At 37.2% G+C, this 22,780-nt stretch overlaps 1 protein-coding gene across 3 annotated transcripts in view; it reads left to right on the top strand.

Annotated features, from left to right (window-relative positions):
• The window catches only part of Tusc3 (tumor suppressor candidate 3), a 164,872-nt gene that overhangs the window by 68,572 nt on the left and 73,520 nt on the right, over positions 1–22,780 (top strand). For all 3 annotated transcript variants that reach the window (XM_027391226.2, XM_027391225.2, XM_035452477.1), the window contains exons 3-5: positions 13,094–13,211; positions 17,463–17,603; positions 21,268–21,408. In XM_027391226.2, the coding sequence (XP_027247027.1) occupies positions 13,094–13,211; positions 17,463–17,603; positions 21,268–21,408 (400 nt within the window). The remainder of the gene's footprint in view (positions 1–13,093; positions 13,212–17,462; positions 17,604–21,267; positions 21,409–22,780) is intronic.

The raw sequence follows: 22,780 nt of genomic DNA, 5'->3' as shown, positions 1-22,780 counted from the left end.
TGTCAAACGAAATATATGATCAGGGTTTCTCTACATAGTTCTGGCTGTCCTGGAACTCGTTCTATAGACCAGGCTGGCCTCAAACTCACAGAGATGGTCCTTCCTCAGCCTCCCTAGTGCTGGCCTCAAAGGTGTGCGCCACCACAACCAGTTTGAAATGTGTGATCTTTTATTTCCCAAAGCAACAACTTTGGGTGTGAGTCTGATCTTCTCAAGATTACACTGGGAACACAGAATAAATCTCAAGTGCTGGCTAAAATATAGCTTTCAGATCAGCTGCATTCAGGCTGCCTTTTTATTTGTCTCCTAGTTTGGGCCATTGTGTCTCTATAATTCTGTGAGTTGTGTCCCCCTCTCCCTGAGTGACTCTGAGCACAGTGCTGATGTGCTCTTTCACTGTGTCCCAGCTGCTAGAGTTTTTGATTCTCTCAGGTCACTAACTGTCCTATACTGAATTTTTCTACATCCTGTCAGCCACCCACATCACCAAGTTCTTTTGAATTTGAGCTGAGAAATGTTGCTTACTTTTAATACCCCATCTTTGTCCCCTTTGACCTTTGAGAGTAGTCGTATACAGTATGTGTAGCATTTTCTTTACTATTATAAGCCATTTTATTTGTTGTTTTTATAAAGTCATTTTAAAGCAATTATTTGTTGACTGTCATGAGTTTACAGTGATAAGTGATTTTCTATGTATAGCTTAATTCTTTGGAGAGTTATTTAAAATCTGAACAGAACTATGAAAGCATTTTGTATACAGACTACTTTGGAAAGATGATGGTGGAGGTGATGACAAGGATGAGAACTGTAGATTGAAGTTCAAGGCTTTGTGTATACTTGTGGGCCTAGTAGAATTTTATTAAATGAATGAGGATTATGTTGGTGACAAAGAATAATTTTCAATATTGAAAAATTTATGCAACACAGTCATAAAAATAAATAGGCCAGGAGGATGACTAGCTTCCTTCAGTTGTTTGTGCAGTTATACTTGATGTGATATTATTTGTTATAAAAGCAAAGTCTTGGTAGCTGCTGTCAGGCATTTGAAATAAAGATTGAAGTTTCTACATTTTTATCTTTAAAGCTAGAGATTTTTTTATTTGTTTATTTTTCATTTTTTTTATTTAAAAGTTTTATTTTACATACCAACTACAGTTCCCCCTCTCTCCCCTTCTCCTACTCCACCAACAACTTTCCCCCACCCAACCCTCCATCCACTCCTCACTTAAGGGTAAGGCCTCCCATAGGGAGTCAACAAAGTCTGACTTATTACATTGAGGCAGGGCCAAGACCCTCTGTATTTAGGCTGAGCAAGGTATCCCTCCATAGGGAATGGGCTCCAAAAAGTCAGTTAATGCACTAAGGATAAATCCTGGTCCCACTGCTGGTGGCCCCATAAACTGCCCAAGCCAAGTATCTGTCACCCAGATTCAGAGGGCCTACTTCAGCCCTATACAGGTTCTCCAGCTGTCAGTCCGCAGTAAGTGAGCTTCTACTATCTCTGGTCAGCTGTCTCTGTGAGTTTCTTCATCATGATCTTAACCCCTTTACTCATATAATCTTCCCCCACCCTCTTCAATTGGACTCCGAGAAGCTAGAGATATTCTTAGTAATAAATCATGCATGAACATCTATCAGTCTTTGAATTCTTTAAGATGTGTTAATAGCCATAGTATGTTACCCTCTCTATTTTCTTGGCCTCACCTTGCAAATAATTTCATTTAAATATTCAAGAATCTGGATTCCTCAGTGACGACTTACCATATCTGTGCTAGATTGTTGGGAAAATACAGTGAAAATGTTGAGTTTCTCCTCTTATGTATTAGGGACCACAACAAAAATAGACAGAAAAGAAATCGCTGTCTTTAAAAAAAGAGCATCTCACAAAGCTTACTCTTTGGTTATGCTGTCTTTCTATTCCTTTGTGGGAAGGATGTCTCACTGGTCTTAGGTTGTAAACAAGTCAGCTAATGCTGACTGAACGTGTGAAGTACTTCTGGGAGTCTAGATCTTGTCATGTGTAATAGCAGGCAGTGTGTTTCCTGGCTATCTCTCTTAGCAGTGAATCTGTGATGATCACACTTGGTGCTACAGCTCTGTGGTAAAGGAAGCTCTCTGATTTATCAAGTGGCATTCTAGAAAGCTGGCATCTAGTTTACTTCAAACTTTGCTTTAGGCCCCCTTTTTCTCTTTTCCTCTTTTCTTGTCATATTTGCTATAGTAAACAGATACATGAATCTTATTCATGGATATTGTTGTGTGCTGATTTTATGAAACTATTTAGCAAATCATATGTAGCTGTCTTTTAGGGACTCCAAATGCAGAAACGTTCAGTAATTATGAACTGTTTATCAGTATTTTTTGCCAATAAGTTACATTAGTGTTTTGTTTGTTTGTTTGTTTTGTTGTTGTTTGTTTGAGGCAGGGTCTTACTGTGTAGTACAGGAACCCTTCATGTAGACCAGGGTGACCTTGAACCCAAAGAGTTCATCTACATCTACTCTCCTCCAGTTAGACCAGGCTGGCCTGGAACTCACAGATATGTCTGCCTCTGCCTCCTTAGTGGAGTGCTGGAATTCACAGTGCATCCCACTGCTGGCTTATATGTTTTAATAGTCACTATAGTTTTATTTAAATTCTAATGTAATAGCAGTTTTATTTCTCTGCCTGAGGTATTGAATAGAAACAAGAGAATGCAATTTGACTCATCAACTTAGTAGTAATCACTATGGTGTATGGTGTTATCATGGTAGTACAACATTCTTCTACTGAGATTATGATCTGTCTTTTAATCAACATGATAGTTAGCTGATACTAGGAAGATAACCATAAACAGACTCATCTGACTGTAGCTTTCCATCTCAGAACAGACTTGAAATTCTGAACACTTGACAAGTACATATTTCCTAAACTAATACTTGCCTAACTCATAAGTATTAAGAAAGAAAAGTAGAGTTATGATAAGACCTTTCTAATATTTATTAATTTGAGTATTCAGAAAGCATATATTAGAAAGAAATTGAGTTACAGAATGTCTGGAAATTAATATTCCATGCTTATATTCTCTTGTCTATAATGATAAGTTGTTTGGCTATGCTACCCAGGCCCCGCTGCCATGTGGGCACCCAAAATAACCCACAGAGATTAATATTAGGTACAATGCTGCTGGCCAATGACTCGGATTTCTTACTTGCTAGCTCATTCTTAATTTTCAGACATAAATATTAATCTATCTATTTTATAAGAACCTATCTTATTGAGGACGCTGGCCATATGTGCCCTCTCTTGCTGGCGATCACATGGTGACTACAGAGAAGAGAGGAGGAGGAAGAGCGTGATTTCCTGCTTGTCCCTGCTTATATTCTGAGTCAGCCTGCTGTGTCACTTCCTGCCTGGATCACAAGATTACTCTTTACTACATTTCCAAGAATCCTCCTCGACTCCTAGTCCTGCCTAACTTGCTTCCCTATAGGCCAACAGTACTTTATTTATCAACCAATAAGACAAACATACACAGAAGCACTGCCCCCATCATCTCCTCTTTTCTGTCTAAATAAAAAGAAGGATTTTTAACATTAAGATTGTAAAATATATAACAAAACAGTTATCAAGTAGAACTATAGTTAGGATATTTAGTTCATTAACATTTAGCAAGATTTTAAGAAAATATTTTATTATCTATCCTATCTTTGTGAGTCTAAAGTCTTATATGTAGCTTATCTTTTATGATAACTAAAGAAAACTATAACCATAACTATCTGTCTTCAACTCCATCAAAGACCTCAGAAGGATAATATATAAACTCTAGAACTGACAGAGACATCTCACTATCTGGACAGTCACCTCTGTAATGTTGTGGCATCCATCTTCAGCCTATAGACCACAGTGTGTCTGGCAGACTTCTCAGTGAAGCAGGAACCCTTCAGGAACTTTCATTGTGTTTTGTAAGTTCAGCAGTCACTTTTTAGTGGGTCCTGTTATGTCCAGTTTATACAGCAACAAACAGTCCCGGCAAGATCAGTTTCTTGCACAAATGGCTAATCTTGCAATGTTGAAAGCAAACTTCATAATCAGTTTCTTCGATGCCCATCCTCCTTTCTAATGTAATTGGTGTGCCAGGAGCAGTTGTGTCTCACTGTCATGAGAAACCCTAAACCATTTAAATGTCATATATTTTGTAGATCTTTGAAAGGTTTGAAGCGTATCTGTCCATCTCAAATATGTCTTTGTATAGAAAACCAAACTCGTCCAATTATAAGTTCTAACTATCTTGGGTGACTATATAATCTGTATTTAATTATGCATTACATTTTAAAAGATCTGTATAATACAATACCTAAACAAGAGGAGAAATATATGATAACAAAGTTAACCTTAAATTTGTATTAATAAATGAAAATCAATATCAATGTATTCATTTTTATATCCTATTTCCCCTTTTCCCTTTAAAAAGAGATTGACTGTGATCATTACCATTTATAACTAACCCCATTTAAATGAAAACAAGCATTTATAAACAATATTTGAGAATTTGGGCGTCGTTTATTCCAAACTGCTTCCTGCTGGTTGGGGGCGATGTCCATACCATGGGGATCATGATACAACACAGAAACCTGGCCAGGTCCCTGTTTTTGTAGTCTGTAAGGCTGCATCATCTAAGCTGTTTTAGATGTTGGATCATCTGGGACACTGGCTCAGGGGGTCTTGCTTCATCAAACCATATTAGTCTGGAAAGAATCCATACCTTTATGTTTTCTGTGGAAACATAAGCAGAAATTCTTTTCCCAAGTAGCCTGGCCTTAGACTTAAATTTTGAAGTCAAAGCATTTTTAAAATGTGTAAGTTGGATTAATTCAGCAGCACTTATAATCAAATGTATTTTAGCAGATGTAGCTCTTTCCTCAGCAATCAAACAATTTAAAGACAACAGTATAACATGTAGTATCCAGACTCTGTGTATTTTCCATCTTTATGTGACTTATTATTATTCTCTCTCTTTTACTTCCTTGTTTTTATTTTTTCCTGAGACAGGATTTATCTGTGGGAATCCACCTGCCCCTACTTCTGGAATTCTGGGATTAAAGGCGTGTACCACCACCGCCCAACTACTCTTTCTCTCTATAAATTACTTTATCCTGTTTCTTTTCTCTCACAAGCCTACATATAATTTTAAACACACTGTAAACCTTTAAAGGTTTTTTTTTCATCTGAGTCAGTTTTTTTTTTTTTTTTTTTTTTTTTTTTTTTTTTTTTTTTTTTTTGGTTTTTTCGAGACAGGGGTTCTCTGTGTAGCTTTGGAGCCTATCCTGGCACTCTCTCTGGAGACCAGGCTGGCCTCAAACTCACAGAGATCCACCTGCCTCTGCCTCCGAGTGCAGGGTTTAAAGGCGTGCGCCACCAACGCCGGCTCTGAATCAGTCTTTATTGTAAATCTTTACCTTTTTCTGGCCACACAGTCTTTTATCTCTTTTATCTGCTAAGCAACATTTCTAAAAGAGTCTTAAGGTTTTTTCTGCTTATGCTGAATCAGGAAGCCTCTCTTAAAAGAGCCTCGAGCCTCTGCTTGTCTCTGGCAAGAGAAAATGCTGCTACCTAGAAGTTGTGCTTATCTCTATTCTTTTGCTCCTAAAATCTCTTTTTAAGCTTTTGTGAAGTTTTTATGAGGAAGTTCATAAAACCATGTCCTGACACCATTTTGTAATGACAAATGTTTCTGCTAGCCACCTGACTTCTGCATGCATGTTGTGTCATGTATACTCTCTGGGTATAGAAAGTTTAGGAGAAGCACAGAAGAACATGGAGAAACACTCCTGCCATCAATCAGGCTAGTTTATGGAGGGAAATTAAAGAAGATTTTGGTATTTGGTACAGAGTGGGAGAAGTAACTGTTGAAGAAACTTGAAACTGCATATGAAAAGTCTGCTTTTACAGTAGTTGTTGGACACATGGAGGTTACATAACCCTTTGTCACTTAGCTAGGAATTTGACATGCCTCATGCTTTCACCTTTTCGAAACCCTCCGGGGAGGTATTACTCATATTGTCATTCAATAAAAGGGGGTGGAAATAAATATCTATGACATTTCTAGGTTTGTGCATCATGAATTGTGGAAAGGTTTTACTCAAGTCCAGGTCTGCAGAGGCCTGCAGTATGTGACTACACTTAGTAGGTGTTAGTGTTATAGTTTTGTATTTGTTTATAGTAACTTTATACTTCTGTACACAGATTTTGTTTTGAACATAGATCAAACTGCTGTTTGGCCTCTGAGGCTACAACCCATGGTGGATCATATAAAAATTCTTTCTTCAAGCATTTTTTATGCTACTCCCCGGATACTTCTGTGTGCATAAATACTATTTGGAAAGTTGGTGTAAAAATACACACACACACACACACACACACACACACACACACACACACACACACACTAAAACACATTATTAGAAAGGCTTGGCTAACTTAACATGACTAACTTAATGGATTTGTATTAAGAAGTTCTGATTTCTGATGTGACTGAGAGTGGCTCTGAGAATTGAGAACAAATTTGTGTACTTATAGCCAAAGATGTAGTTATAAACCTCTCTCCAATTGAGATTGGGTTTTTTGCTTGCTCCATTTACTCCTTACTGTGAGACACAGATAAGTTGTTTAGTTTCCGTGCTTCACATTTCTCCTGTGAACAGGATCAAAATCAGTATGCATATCAATGCCTCACCCCAAAGCAAAACCAGACAGATACATATCAATAATCAGACACGAGAAATCTTTTGCAAGTGTTTTTGACAATTCTTACTGTAAACTTGGTCAAAAGTACTCAGTAATGACCATGTCACAGTTGGCTTTACTCCTCTACCAATTCTCTGTGCTATCTAACCTGTGTGTCTTAAGTGACAAATATCTGAGGAAAGCAACTGAGGAAAATTATGTTTTGACCTATGGCAGATCTAAGAGTGTGGCAAAGCAGAGCAGCTCCTATTGTGGCAGGGAATGCAGAAGGCAGGGATGACTCTGCTAGTGGGCTTCATGTTTTATTCCTTTTACTCTGTTCTGGTTCCCAGAGTACAGGATCATACGACTCATATTCAGAGTGGTTTTCTCTCTTTTTTGTTTCTTGAGACAGGATCTTACTATGTAGACTTAGCTGTCTTAGAACTCCTTTTGTACACCAGGCTGCCCTGGAATTCCGAGTGCACCACTTAGCTCTGCTTCCAAAGTCCTGGGATTATAGGGGTGTGCTACTCACCCTGGTTGGATCTTTCCTCTAAGTATACTACAGAAATACAGACTCTTCTGGAAATATTTATATTAGCTATGTAAGCATCTTTCCATGCACTGAAGTTGATAAGATTTACAGTCATAGTTGGTATATTATCATAAAGAAAGCTTTCTCTCTCATTATTTTCTATCCTTAACTTAAAATTTGTGTTCAATATCTAGAAGATACTGAAGTTTCTTGAGACAAGGAACTATAGATCTTACTTTTTTCGTACGTCAAATTCATTTGTCTGTTGATTTAGTTATTTTTTGATTTTCATTACTATTTTTACTTTATATGTAATATAATCTTCCTCTGAATTATGCATATAAACTTTAAAAATATTGCTCAGAAAGCAAGTGATACATCATTTTCTTTGCTATCTATTTGCTACTTACATTGACATCCATATTTAAGCATTCCTATGTTACTCAGCTGTTTGTACTATTTATATTCATGTGTCCTTTATACTTCTAAACATTTCAGATTAAAGATATGGTTGTATTTGAATCAAAGTTTGTTTTTTCACTGTTCATCCTTTTGATGAAGGAAGACAGTGTGGATATACAAGAAATGCAGAGTCATCATTGACGCAGTCATTGACATGGTTTGACGTGTAGTCTCATGCAAGCAGTGTTTAGGGCTTGGATCTGGGGAAGTATCTCATGTAAGAAGTGTTTAGGGCTTGGATCTGTGGAAGTGATTACATTATGACAGCTATGATTTCATGTATGGATAATCCCATTTCTGTATTCAAAATTTGTATAGGTAGTTTGTGGGATTATAGCAGGTGATCCTAATTGGAATAAATATGACACTAAGAATTTGGCCTTGGAACTATTTCTGGTATTGTCCCCTCTTTCTGTACATTGATTTCCTGGCCACTTTGAGGTGAGTAACCCCTTCACATGCTCCTGCCGTTATCTTATTCTTCTTGCCCTTAGTCTGTCAACCTGTGATGAACTAAAAACCTTGGAAACTGAGCCAATGAGTAAATATTCCCATAACGCAGTTGTGTTTGATTTAGCGAGGAAAAGCCTAACCCACTGACTAGCTAGCACATCATAAAAACAGTTGCAAGCTTTGAAAGATGTTATTTAGTGTTTAATTTTTAGTTCTCCCTAAATGTTATACCAGTAGCCTACTTCAAAACTGTGCAAATCACTGTCTGTCGAAATATTTGAGGGTCTATGAAGACATACTGTGAAATGACTATGTAACATGTTTATGTATATGTAATCCATCATAAATGCATATCTATAAAGACATATACTCTTAATATGAATCTATTATATGATAGGAAATTTGAATAATGTTATGAAGAGAAACTACTTAAAACATTCCTTAAAATGCTTTAAAGACGAAAATTACATTCGTCTTGGGAAATATAAAATATATAGAACTATAGATGAGTTAATAATCCTTTTTAGTTTTACATAACCTTTTAAAAGGGAGTATAATGTAAAAAATTATAGCATTTGAATTAAGTGATTTTTTTCCCTGTTCTCTAATAAAAAAAAAATGGAGAAGATTTAATACAAGAGATTTAACAGAACAGTGCCCTGCAGTTATTACTTAACACTCTTAGATCATTCTCATGCAGCTTGACTGCCCTCTTCAGGCTCCAAGCGAGCACATTGGAACAATTCATATTGTTTCCTCAGTTCCTAATGTTGGAACATATTTTCCTGTGGACTCCCCCCCCCCCCATGAATACTATTAAAGGTGTAGTAGTTTATTTGTGTGCTCCTGGTGTTTGTGGTTTCCACTCTGAATTTTGAATAGCCGTGAGGTCTGAAGTGTGCTAATAAACACTAATAATTGTGTGCACTTTTAGTATAAACTGATAAATGTGCTAGGTTCCAATAGATTTCTGTTTCTTTCCTTTTCTATTGTTAGATTTCTTTAATTTTCTATTAAGAACTTAGAATATTAGTGGAAATAGAGAATAATTGGTTTTCCATTATTGAACACATTTATTTCTGAATAATTACTTGTATTTGAATAGATAGCATTAATAGTACATATTTATTAAGCATATTTTGTTATTTTTATTTTGTTTTAGAGATAGATTTGTTCATTAGTTTTATTGTTATTCAATACACCCAAACAGGGAAAGTCTCATATATTTTGCCAATATTACCTTTGCTCAAAGTTTTGTATTTAAGTTCCGAAATTGTAATTTGCTTTGATTTGCTTTGAATCTTATTAGTCTGAATACTCTTTTCTGTTGTTGTGATAAAATAGCCTGTCAACAAAGCAAGCCAGAAGGGGTTTGGTTTACTGAGGCAGTAGTCTATCATTGTGGGGATTTCAAGGCAGTGTGGTCTTGAAGCAGCTTTTCACTTTGTGTCAAAGTCAAAAGCAGAAAGCTGTTAAATGAGTAAATGCCTGCATGCCATGCAGAACTCACTGCCTGTGAGGGTTTGAATGAGAATGGCCTCAATAGAATCATATGCTTCCATACTTAATCCCTAGTTCATGAACTCTTTGGGTAGGATTAGGAGGTGTGTCCTTGTCAGAAGAGGTATGTCACTCAGGGGTGGTCTTTGAGTCTTCCAAATTCCATGCTCCTAGGCCCAGTTCCCTTCCCTTCCTTTCACCCCCCCCATTCCCCTTTCTCTGTCCTTCCCTCCTGCCCTTGCTCTGTTCCTGTTTTTTGTGGATCAAGTTGTAAAGTTCTCAGCTACTGTTCCTGTGCCATACGTGTCTGTTTCCCACCATGATGACCATGAATTAACCCTTTGACACTAGGTAGGCCCTCAAATGCTTTCCTTTGTAAGTTGCTTGCTCATGGACTCTCCTCACAGAAAAAGAACAGTGACTAAGACACTCAGCTTTTCATTTAGCCCAGGGCCCAGTCCAGGAAACAGTGCTGTTAATACTGAGGATGAGACTTCCCACCATCGTTAGCCCAGTTATGAAAACCCCTCATACATGTCTACAGGCCACACTTAGCAGATAATCGGTCATTGAGAGTTTCTTCCCAGGTGAGTGCACTTTGTATGAAGTCTACAATACAAACTAGCTATCTAAGGATTGTAAGGAAATCTTTGTTGGCTGTTCTGGCCTTCTAGATTCCAAAAAGTGTCTATACAAAATAGGCCAAGTGATTATATAATATTTTAGTAGCCTGTGTTTTCCCAACTTGAACATTATTAGCATTTCAAATGGCCTCTAGATCTTGATCATGATGTAACTCTCCCTCAGACATGTGGTTATCACACATAGTGCAAATGCAGTTCTGCAAACTGAACAAATCTTTCCAAAACCCTGAAGCTGGTCACTGTTTACAGAATGGAGCCACACTCCTTGTTTTCGATTTTTGTCTTTCCTTTCCTTATTGTCTAGTATGAAGCCTAGATTCTGTTGAGCATAGAAAACATTTGAGAGTAGCTCATTTATGTTGCTTGTTATCTTACTGTCCTTCCCTGGTAGTCTTGCTTATAATTTCAGTCATTTAGACAGACCTGTTCTTTTCCAATTATTTCTAGTCGCCATGGTTCTAGTCTTATTTTCCCCATCTAATGTCTGAAGTAAAAGCCACACTTAAAACTTTCTTATTATGTGTTATCATTGCATGTCTGTTCCTTTAAGATGCCTCTTCAGGTGGACAGTGTCAGCCATTTCTCTTTGTTATTACAGAATCCACTTAAAATGTTGAGCATAACTATATTTATGGCACTAGGCATTGGTGGCGCACGCCTTTAATCCCAGCACTCGGGAGGCAGAGGCAGGTGGATTTCTGTGAGTTCAAGGCCAGCCTGGTCTCCAGAGCGAGTGCCAGGATAGGCTCCAAAGCTACACAGAGAAACCCTGTCTTGAAAAACCATAAAAAACCCCCAAAGTCAAAAAAAATCTGTATTTATGTCTTCAATTCCACGTTTGCATACAAAGCTGAGATTATTAACATGTCTCTCAGTGATTTATTCATTATAATGGTGAGAGTTATAAATAGTATTCATTCCCTATGTGACATTTATTGCTTTACCTTGTTGGTGACTTGGTCTACTGAAGTCAGTACAATGTGTAGTATCTCTGCTATTACCCCATGTCCTTTCCCTCCATTCCTCTGTATAGTTATGTTTTATAATGATAGAACTAAGTTATTCAGTGAAGCCAACCTAAATGAGAATAATTATTTTTACAGTTGGATAGATGAAAGTTCATTGTTCTTTCTGCAAAGCCCCTAAATAGAGTGAAATAAATCTAAGTGCCCTTTAGTTACATCCCATAAATGAGAATCTCTAATGCAGAAAAATCATCTTAAAAGTATTTATAATGATATACTGATCAGAGAGGAAAGAACATTATTTGCCAGCTCTAACAACAAAAGTTGATTCAAGGTCATAATCCAGCCACTGTGCAGTCACTACTTCCAGGTAGAACAGCTAATGTACGTCCAGTAAATTTCTGCGCTTTAGTGGAGGGTTTCTGTTGCCATCAGTGACATCAGCCAGTACTGCAACTGTAGACATGGAAGTGCCGTTTAAAAGAAGTAGCGGGTTTTGTACTGACTTAAAGGAAATATTTAATGCATGCTATAAGAGTGGCTATGGAGGATGTTGTAATAGCATTGCAAAGTGGTTATTGGGACATTAACTTTAGAACAGTAGAATGACAGTGGAAAGCAGAATTTAAAGGAAGAGAGGATTCACCTTTGATTCATGTTTTTTGTTTTTTTTTTAAACACATACTCATTAAGATATTTTCAAGGAACTAGAAATAATCTGATAGTGTGTATGTGAGATAGTGATAGGATGTAAGAGCTTTCTCTCTAAAATGTAAGCTTCTTGAACAGGGACTTGGCATTTTTCATTTGAATATTGTGTTGTAATTTGTTTTGAATTATAAGTGTAGATATGCCTTGACCAACTTAAACATCCTTGGTTTAAGATGTTTCATTATAAACTATTATATACACAGATGCTGAAAAATCTAATATAATTTTATTCCTTATTTTATTTTATAATGGTGCATTTTCATTTAATATGCCTTGTTATCCCAAGAATGCCAGTTCTTAATGATTTTACATTTTCCTAGGTTTGATTTTTATAACAAAATGTTTTTTTAACAAAAGCGAATTTTGCAGTTTGTTTATATACAATCACAATGTCATCCCTTTAATGTTATGGGTCCTGTATCCGCTATTTGCAGGCATTCAGCCAGAGCCTGCTACCTTAACTCCTTCATATTTTCTTAGGATTTGATGGCTCCATGTGTCCAAATATTATAATAGTCACACAGTAAATTGATCTTTAAGTTTTTTTCTATGAAAGGTAAAGAGTCATTCAGCTCACCTTACCATTAGAATGTTTGTCATTTTTAAGTTCTGTTTGATAAACACCAACAATACAGATAACATCATTGTGTTTCCCTTAAATGTAGATGATGTTTCTGGATTATCTGATTTATATACAAAAATTTATTAAGCACACCAATTCCATCACTTCTTATCCTCTACTTACCCTCTTTAGTGTTGCCATAGTTAGAAGCATTTATAGCCTGTACTATAAACAGTTAAATCTACAAGCTGTGTATAGATTGATCCAAAAAAAAAAATGAATTCAGTTGCATGCATATGAGTAAGTGAGGATGTATTGCAATTACATTGGTAATGAACAGTAAACTTGTAGTTTGATGTATTTCTTCCTTTTCAAAAGTATTTGTTGATCTTTTAATGTTGTACAACAGTTTAGTTTGCAGTTAATACAAGTATTAATGAGATGATAATCTAATCAGTAGCAGGTTAACTCTACCCCAGAATTGCCTGTTCTTATGATAGTTATGTTCATTGCATACTCAAATGTTTGTGTTTTCCCCCATTATCTGTTTTAGGCAGGCTAATGAAGAATATCAAATTCTGGCTAATTCCTGGCGTTATTCATCTGCTTTCTGCAACAAACTGTTTTTTGGAATGGTGGACTATGATGAAGGGACAGATGTTTTTCAACAGGTAAAATCTCCGTATGTTATTTTGAAATGCATAACTGAGTTTGTTATTTTTGATACATTCTTGACTGCCAGATAAAATACAAATTACTGTATAAGTTAGTGAGTATAGGAAGGAAGGACAGTAAATTTTATGATGTGGCTAAAATAGAGTTCATATTTAGAGACTGCTAATCTCATCATTCTATAGTTTTACCATTACATTGATTTCTATTTAGAGGAAGTATGCTTTTTAGAATATAGTGGCTATACATGTGCATTAATCTTTCTATGATATTATATATTGGGTAGGTTGTATTTCACACAGGCTTATGGCATTTTATATAGTATAAGTGCAACCTACTTATTTTTGTTTATGTGTGTGATGTGTGTATACATACATGTGTGTGCATGTGTGGATGAGAGTGTACATGCATATGTGTGTATATGGAAGTAAGACATTGACTCCTAATATTTTCCTTTTGCTCTCTCTTTTATTTATTGTTATTTTGTGTACATGTGTGCTTGATATATGCATTGGTGTACATGCCATAAATTGCATGTTGCTGTCAGAGGACAACTTTGTGGAATTGGTTCTCTGTTTTTACTGTTACATTTTTGGGAGAAGGAATATCTTCCTGATCCTGGTTTTTGTTTGTTTGTTTGTTTGTTTGTTTTGTTTTGTTTTTTGTTTTTGTTTTGTTTGTTTTTCCTGAGATAGGGTTTTTCACTGACACTTAGTATTGAAAATTTGGGTTGGTTAGTTCATGGGGTTGGCATGTCTGTTCCCCAGCTTCAGTGCTGTGGCTTCAGATACATGGTCCTGTATCTAGGTTCAGGTGGTCTGAGCTGAGGTCCTCGTGCTCCTATAGCATGCACTTAGCCCACTTAGCTGCTTCCCCAGTTATCTATTTTCTACTCCAGCAGATAGAGTTTTATGTGTAAAATATTCCATATTTATCATAAGTGTTTTCTATCTATTACGGCCTAGATCAAACCAGTGTTGAAGCTACAAATCACCATTGACCACATGTGTGAGAGCAAACATTAAACAACTTCCAAGGATGAGTCACTAATCAAGTAGAAATGATATCTTCTTTTTTAATTTAAATTAGAAACAATCTTATTTTACATATCAATCCCAGTTCCCTCTCCCTCCCATCCTCCCATGCCCCCCAACTGGCAGCCCATCCCTTCAGTTCCATAGAAAGGGTGAGGCCTTCCATGAGGGAATCATTAAAGTCTGTCACATCTTTTGAGGAAGAAATAACAGGAGGGCATGTTCTCAGAGGCAGGCCAAGAGAAACCCAAGAATAAGATGGTCTTTTGTAAGCTAGGAAGAGAAGCTTCCTCAGAAATCCCACCTCTCCATTAACCTTGATCTTGCACTGTAGTTCCCAGAAATTTCATACAGTAAACTTCTTTTAATTTACCTTTTCTAGTACACAGCACATATAGAATTGTCAGGTACTCAAATGAAGTCTTCTAAGTAGACAGACAGAACCACATATTTGGGCGTGAGGATGCTAGTCATCACTGGTAGTGTTGTCATGGTTGTGTCATCATGAGTCCTGACACAGTGTTGCTTTTACCAGCAGTGCACTCTGAATGCTTCATATGTATTCTTTAGGGATGCCTCTTAATGAACCAGTCAGAAATGGTATTGTTGCCATGGTTATCACTTGTGTAGAGTGGTATAAGACAGTCCTGGTACACAAACACATCATCCTTTGTGTGAGACTTTTTGGGACGAAATGAAAATGAACATCTACCCCCAGATAGGGAACTGATAACAGACCAAAACAATGATTCCACACAAAGCCAACTTGGGAACCAGCATGTTGATTGGTGTTACTTAGGAGTGTGGGTAAGGGGTTGCTTGCAGGATCATGGTTGACTTCCAGGGATATCATGGATATCCGATGGTTCGTGAAAGCTGCAAACCTAGAGCTCTTTGTAAGATGTCAGTCAGTTCAACAGGTTGGACAGTCAGTCTCCTCCAGACAGCTCCAGAGCCTTTTCTGCTAGCAGTTGCTTTCTGTTTTCATCACCTATTGGAGGGCTCTAAAGAATCCATCAAGTTTCAGCTCTCCAGGCTTTTAAGGCTGTTTACTGCCCAGGTCTCACAACCCTCCCTCTGTTCTCCAGGAGGTATTATTTTAATTCAGAGAAGATTCCTGTATCACACACACACACACACACACACACACACACACCTGTGTTATACATATATGAGGCATACACAACGTATTCATGATATGATTTGTGTTGTATGATATATGTTGTGGTGTGTTAGAATTTGTCAGGGTCTTACCATAGTATAGGAACTGGCTTTATAATTTAGTTTTATAATGAACCTGTTCAAATTCCTACTAAGGTTATTTATGAAACATTACTATGGAGTAGTTTGCAAGAAAAGATTCTTGAGAGCATTGTGCCTCAGTGGTAATGATGGGGCATGGGGTTAGAAGACCTGAGGTCACATTCTAGCTATACCTCTTCATAGTTGAATGACATGAAGATTTCATCATCTTACTATCTCTCTCTATATATATAGACAGGAAAAAAAAATTTGGGATTACTAGAATGAGATATTAATGTGTGGAGATGCTTATTTGTATTCCTGAGATATGTGTTTATTAAGTAACTGCTATTATTATAAATTAGTAATAGTATTGGTATACATTTGTCATCCTCTGACACTACATTCGTTTTGCAGGCTTTGGCTAAATCTGAATTGTATAGAAAGAATCAGAAATTAGGTTAAACAAATAAATACCCAGAAAAGAAACAGAGCAAAAATATAATCTCTGGGTATCTTTTAGGAAAAGTCAAAAGCCTAAATGCTGTCTTAGAAAGTGCAATGTAAGAATAACTGAGACTGGATAGTTGGAAGTGAACCAAATGTACTGGCCTGCAGTTAGAAAGGACACAGAGGCTAATATAACAATGTCAGCATATGAAGAGCTCCCTCTTATATAGCTGTGGGTGGATAGCAGGGAGGAATGGAAGAGGGAAACTCGGACTTTTATATAGGTGTCTACCCTCCCCTAGAGGGTAGAACTCTCATGGCCTCAATACCTCATGAAGTTCACACACTTTTACAGTGGCAATTTAAATTTAACATGAGTGGTGTGTGTGTGTGTGGGGGGGGTTGTTTTGAGAGAATAAACAGAAACCGGGGCAAATAGAAACCAAGTATTCCCTGTCTACCTGGAGCATTACAGTAACGTGGAGGTGAATAATGAGCATTTCATAGAATTCACAGTAGTGCAAATAAGAAATATTTGATACACATATATTGCTTTTAAGAATTTAGAGTTTATTTGCTAAGCTGGTTGAGGCTCTGTAATATTTGTGGCTCTTGTGTGAATTACATGGCTACAGGTAGCATTCTTTTATGGGCTAGGAGCTATTTTGCCTTGACTGTAAACATGGTCATTTTTGGCAGCTAAGCTTTTGGTGATATCCTCACCTGATGCCTGCTCTTTAACAAGTTACTTGATCTTGGTTTTGATTCTCATTGAGTGAGTCTCTGCTTTTTATTGTAAGGTCTTTTTAATATAATCCCCAGATAGCAGAAATTTAATACATTGATATTGTAGTTAGCTATTCTATCAATTATCCTATTATTTTCTAACTTGTTTTTAATAAACATAAGACCATGGCAGTGTTTTCACTCATATATTTTATGAGGACACATTTTCTTTAGAAAAGTTTGCTATGCTTTAGTCATTTTACGACAAATAGTTAAGAAGTTGAAAGGATCCAGACTATCAGGCATTTTTATTATCTCTGTCATATTCAAGTTGATTATAACAAAAATACTTGTGTCTGTTGCTTATAAACCATCGACTAAAAAGAATAATCTTTAAATTTTTCTTAAGAAATTTGATTACCTGTAATGTGCTTGTAATAAGTTCCTTATGGGCTCCCACTCCTGCGCTGCTCCAGTAGCTGGTGAAGAAGTGGGGTGCTCCACTTGCTGACCAATCACTGGGTTTCTGTTTGCACTTCTATGCATGTTGCATCATTTTAATCATAAAGCTCTGGACAAAGAATGAAAAACTAATCAGGCCACTTAAGCAAATTCAGCCATTCCTCTTCACTTAATAGTGCATCAAGACGAATAAAAGTAGAATTAAACCTCAGAAAGCCATGCAGGTTTTCTTAATTCTTACTTTGGAAATGCAGATAAAAACATAGAAAATGTTGGATGAATATTATGAGATATTAGGTTATTTTTATAATTACCATTTTGTCACTTGCTTTCCAGCTCAACATGAATTCTGCTCCCACATTCATGCATTTTCCTTCAAAAGGCAGACCCAAGAGAGCAGATACTTTTGACCTTCAACGAATTGGATTTGCAGCCGAACAGCTAGCAAAATGGATTGCAGACCGAACGGATGTTCATGTATGTTTTTATTCACTGTAGTAAATATGTGTGTGAGACAGAGTATGTATTATGCATATACTTATATATGTTTAGGCTGATTACTTTGGTTTGCTAGACCATTGGAATGAAGCAGGAGGGTTTTTGTTTTTGTTTTTGTTTTTATTTTAGCTCATCTGTGGCCTTTTGTGCTTTTCCTTGCTTAAAGCTTTGTTTTTGCCATTCTGGGTTGAACCCAGGACCTACTTAGTGTGAATATGTATTCTACCATTCAGCTACATCCCCAGCTCCTGAAACCTGGACTTAACAGCTGTAACTGGTAGTTGAATTTTGGTTAGTTCATTCAGATGCATTGTTGCATAATGATCAATCGATATTCTAAACAAACACTAAAAAGTGTATTAGCTAGGTACAGATTAATTTCAGGGAAGTGAAAATGCAATGAAAATAGTTTAATATTATTAGTGATCAAAGTAAGTCTAATTAAGTAGCTAGAAAAAAGAAAATCATGAATCTTCTATATAAGTTGAGGAAAGTTTCAGTGCTGTAGAAAATCCACTCTACCATGTATTGCTCTGGGGACTGGCTATTGGTCTAACTATTCAGACAGCATGTGTCCTATGTCTATCTTCAGTAATTTAACTTAACAGTGCCACTTCTAGGAATTGGAACTTAAGGGTGACTCATATTCTTATCTCTGAAAAAAATTAACAATATTAATTTTAATTGAAAAAGCTGGAAACAAATCAAATACCTTAAAAAAAAAAGGGTTTTTACATTGAATGAAATTCAGTGTTTAACAAGTAAATTGTCAGTTAGAAGAGTAATATGGACCCTGTGATATGGGTTTTGTTTCATAACATTTCAGCCAATGTTATGTGCATAGACTAAGACAGATAATTTATTCTGAATATAAACTAACTGTAATTATGGTGGGTATTGATTTCTCTGTGGAGGGCTTATAGCTGTTTTCTTTAATCAGTTATTTTAGCAGTTATTTTAAAAGTCATTAAGAAACCTTGAATTTTTACTAAGATACAAACATATTTTCTGAGACGAGAGATACTTGTCTTATGGTATTTCCACCTTTCACCTACAAAGTGTTATCACCTGCTTTAATAATACTTTGGAATAAATTGTTTCCCAAATTTGTTCATTTGAAAAATCTTTTGGTTTATTATGTACCAATGATGTATTACCTAATTGATTTAAGACATCAAGGATTATTCTAAAGTACTCTTTTTAGTTCATCATAAGAAATACTAGAGGCTTAGGGATAAGACACAGCTAGAATTCAGTTCTGTTTTTTTATTTATATTAATAACAAGCTTGCTTCATATGTCAATCCCAGCTCCCTCTCCTCCCCTGCCCCACATGAAGCCCTAACCCCATCTCCCCTCAGCTCCCCAGGGAGGGTGAGACCCTCCATCGGGGATCTCCAAAGTCTGTCATATCATCCCAGGCAGCGCCTAGGCCCCCCATGTGTCCAGACTGAGAGAGCCTCCTCCATGTGGAATGGGCTCCCAAAGCCCATTCCTGTGCCAGGGATAAATACTGATCCACTACCCGAGGCCCCATGCATTGTAGAGGCCTCCTCACTGACACCCATTTTCAGGAGGTCTGGATCAGTCCCATGCTGGCATCTCAGCTATCGGTCTGGGGTCCCTGAGCTCCCCCTTGTTCAGGTCAGTTGTTTTTATGGGTTTCACCAGTCTGGTCTTGAACCCTTTGCTCATATCACTCCTCCCTCTCTGCAAGTGGGTTCCAGAGTTCAGTTCATTGTTTACCTGTGGGTATCTGCCTCTGCTTCCACCAGCTTCTGGATGAAGGCTCTAGGATGACATATAAGGTAGTGATTAATATCATTATAGAAGAAGGGCATTTAAGGTCTTAACACCCATGTCAGGCATCTAACAGTCACGGGTAACTCCAGGTCCAATGGCCCTGATACCCTCCTCTCCTAGGGCACTTGAAATCACTTTCATGCATGCATTCTCTCTCTCTCTCTCTCTCTCTCTCTCTCTCTCTCTCTCTCTCTCTCTCTCTCTCTCTCTCTCCCTCCCCCTCTCTCTGTCTTTCCTCCTCCTCCTTTCTTTCTTGCTTCTCCTTTTTTCCACTTGTGTAACCTCTCCTGTCATGCCTGTTTCTAATTTATTGCTATTGTTATTTAGCTGAGTGCTAAAATTGCCTGATATTTGACTGTCTGAGCACCCCACCACACACACACACACACACACACACACACACAATTTGTTCCCCCATGCTCCTGGTCCCTGAGACACAGCTCCATAATTGTTTTCAAAGACTGCTCTTATTTTCTGGAACATTGATTTCCTCTAGGCTCTTGTTTGTGATCTGCACTCTACCTAGCATTTTGTCCTCAGATTCTCCTAGTTCCTTTCCACAGAAAATGCTTCTAGAACCAATTTGTAAATCACGAGTTTGTTCCAATTGTATCACTTTGTAAATAAATATGGCTTTTATATGTTAAAGTACAATCAAATGGATTTGAGTTGACAGCCTACAGAGTGAAATTTGCAAGTCCTATTTTCTGAAGACCTAGCCACATATCTAGGTATATGTGTGGGTCTTAAACTCAACAACAAAACATCAAATCTCACCTAAAAATCTGAATAAACAGTTCATTGAAGAAAATATACATAAGGCCTAGAAGTACCCAGAAAAAGTGTTCATCATTACATTGCAGGCAAATAAAAGCCCAAACCACAATGAGATAGTACTTTATACCTAGGAGGATGTCTAGAGCCAGTATGTTGATAAGTGGCGTTGCCAGAGATGTAGAATAACTGGAACATTACTGTACTCCTGGAGTATGTATGCTAGCACTGGCACTTCAAAAACAGCCTCATCATTCTTCACTTAAACATGGAGTTCTCTGTGAGAGAGTAATGAAAGCACAGATACCTACCAACATGTGTGTGGGGGGGGTACAACTCTGAATGTATGCTGCAGTTGCTTGTGCAAGTAGAGGTCAACGTGGGTGAATATGGGAATTGGCATCCATAGGGCTTGAGTGGGTAAGTTAGACTTCTAGGTTAGATTTGCATAGCTTTGTTAAGCATGGCATTTAAAGTCTCTAGTTGAGATCATTCACATGTGCCCACACCTTAGCTTACCTTACCAGGTACTAGCTAGTTGAATTGGTTTGTTGCGTGATCCAGAACAGCTCTGGGATTCACATGTAGCATTTACAAAGACTCCAGTGTATGAACAAAAGGAAGAGAGTATCTCTGTACAGCCAAGGTGTTCAAAGCATGTATTTTTGATTCATTAAGAGCTCAGTAAATGTACTGTCAAAGCTAGATGTGAAAAATAGCATGTCAGTTCTCTGAATTCTCTGTGTTAAAGATAGAAACACTATACGTTGATTTTGTGTCAGTGGATGGCCCCAACCCATTAGTATATAGACAGCACAAAGGAACTGGACAGCATAAAAGAGAGTGAATAGGTTATTCTTAAAAAAAAAAAAAATAGAGGATGGGAAGTTGAGGGCAGATCTGGGAGGAGTTAAAGGGAGGAGTTAGGAATAAATACGATAAAAAAAAACCGTGTAATTCTCAAAGAAAACTAGTTAATTAAAGTTAGTGATGACTAGAATATGATTAAAAGAGAAGTGTTGTGTTTATTCTTTATTCTTTTAATTTTCATTGTTTGTTTTTTGCAGATTCGAGTTTTCAGGCCACCCAACTACTCTGGCACCATTGCTTTGGCTCTGTTAGTATCCCTTGTTGGTGGCTTGCTCTATCTAAGGAGGAACAACTTGGAGTTTATCTATAACAAGACTGGTTGGGCCATGGTATCTCTGGTATGTTATCACATATCCTGCTGCCTCTGCTGCTTGTGAAATTGTATTTTATAATAACAGAATGAGCCAGATTATTACTGTAGTGAAAATAACCCAAATGAGATGTCATATTATTTTTATAAGTAAAATAGATTAAATTTACCATTTCATCTTCTTCTATTTTTTACTATTAAAATGTAATGACTCTAGTGTGTGCCACATTCCAAAAATTAATGTATCTTGAGCATGTCTGTAAGTATGGTGATGAGGTAGTAAGAATTAGCAGTTTGAACTAATTTGTTAACTGAAGCGATTTGGGTTTATACTCGTTCAGCTTAACCCCCAGCAGTTCTTTTATCTCCAGTGTGCCTTTGACATACTTGTTAGACACTGGTTATATAAGAATGAGACACAACTAGTTGTGGGGGTACAAACTGCTTAACACACACCTACCATGCAGAGTTGTACAGGCTCTTACAGTGATCAGCAGGGAGAGCTGTAGGAGTACACAGGGAAAGTGCCAAGCCTGAAGTGGTGAGAAAATTGGACAGGCGGTCTAAAGTGTAGCAGCAGCTGAATTGAAGAGGAATGGAACTCTGAAGGTGTTATGGACAGTGAAAGGAGCCATGATTGTGTGGAATTAAAAAATAAAAAGTGAAATGTTACACACAGTGCCAGGTTACAATGGGAAACACAAGAAGGGTACATGCTAAGGAATTTAACTGATGCTGGAGTGCTTACACTTCCACCAATGGGCAATGGCTGAAAGTGACTTTGAAAGATAGGAGATGGGTCCAGATGATATTAAGGCCAATCCATAGGACATGTTCTTATTTCATGTTTTACAAAACTGGATTTTTGTCTGTAGCTAAAATCATACTACCCTCTTTAAATAATTAGCTAATAACTGGGCCAGCAAGATGGTTCAGTAGGTAAAGGCTCTTGCTGCTGAGATAGTCCACCTAATTCAGTCTTCAGAATCCAGGCAGTAGAATGAGAGTACAAACTCCAGACCGCCACACACACTGACACTGTATACACCTGAAGAATAAGTGTAAAATACCAAGAATTAACCAAAGTAAAACATACAAAACATCTCCAAAAATGACATGATTACTATTTAAAATTGATTTAGTTAAAATACAAAGTCTTAAAGTATAGATTCCTGGGATGGAGAGATGGCTCAGTGGTTAAGTAGCACTGCCTGCTCCCCAGAGGTCTTGAGTTCAATTCCCAGTACCCATGTGGCAGCTCACAACCATCTATAACTGCAGTCTATAACTGGTTTCTTATGGGATCTGATGCCCTCTTCTGGTGGACATATGTATCTGCAGACAAATTACTCATACATTAAAAAAACAAAACTCCGTTTTGAAAATATAATCTGTGGGGC

Source organism: Cricetulus griseus (assembly GCF_003668045.3).
Source record: "Cricetulus griseus strain 17A/GY chromosome 1 unlocalized genomic scaffold, alternate assembly CriGri-PICRH-1.0 chr1_1, whole genome shotgun sequence".
In the NCBI taxonomy this organism is placed as follows: domain Eukaryota; kingdom Metazoa; phylum Chordata; class Mammalia; order Rodentia; family Cricetidae; genus Cricetulus; species Cricetulus griseus.
This window is presented reverse-complemented; position numbering and strand designations above follow the sequence as displayed.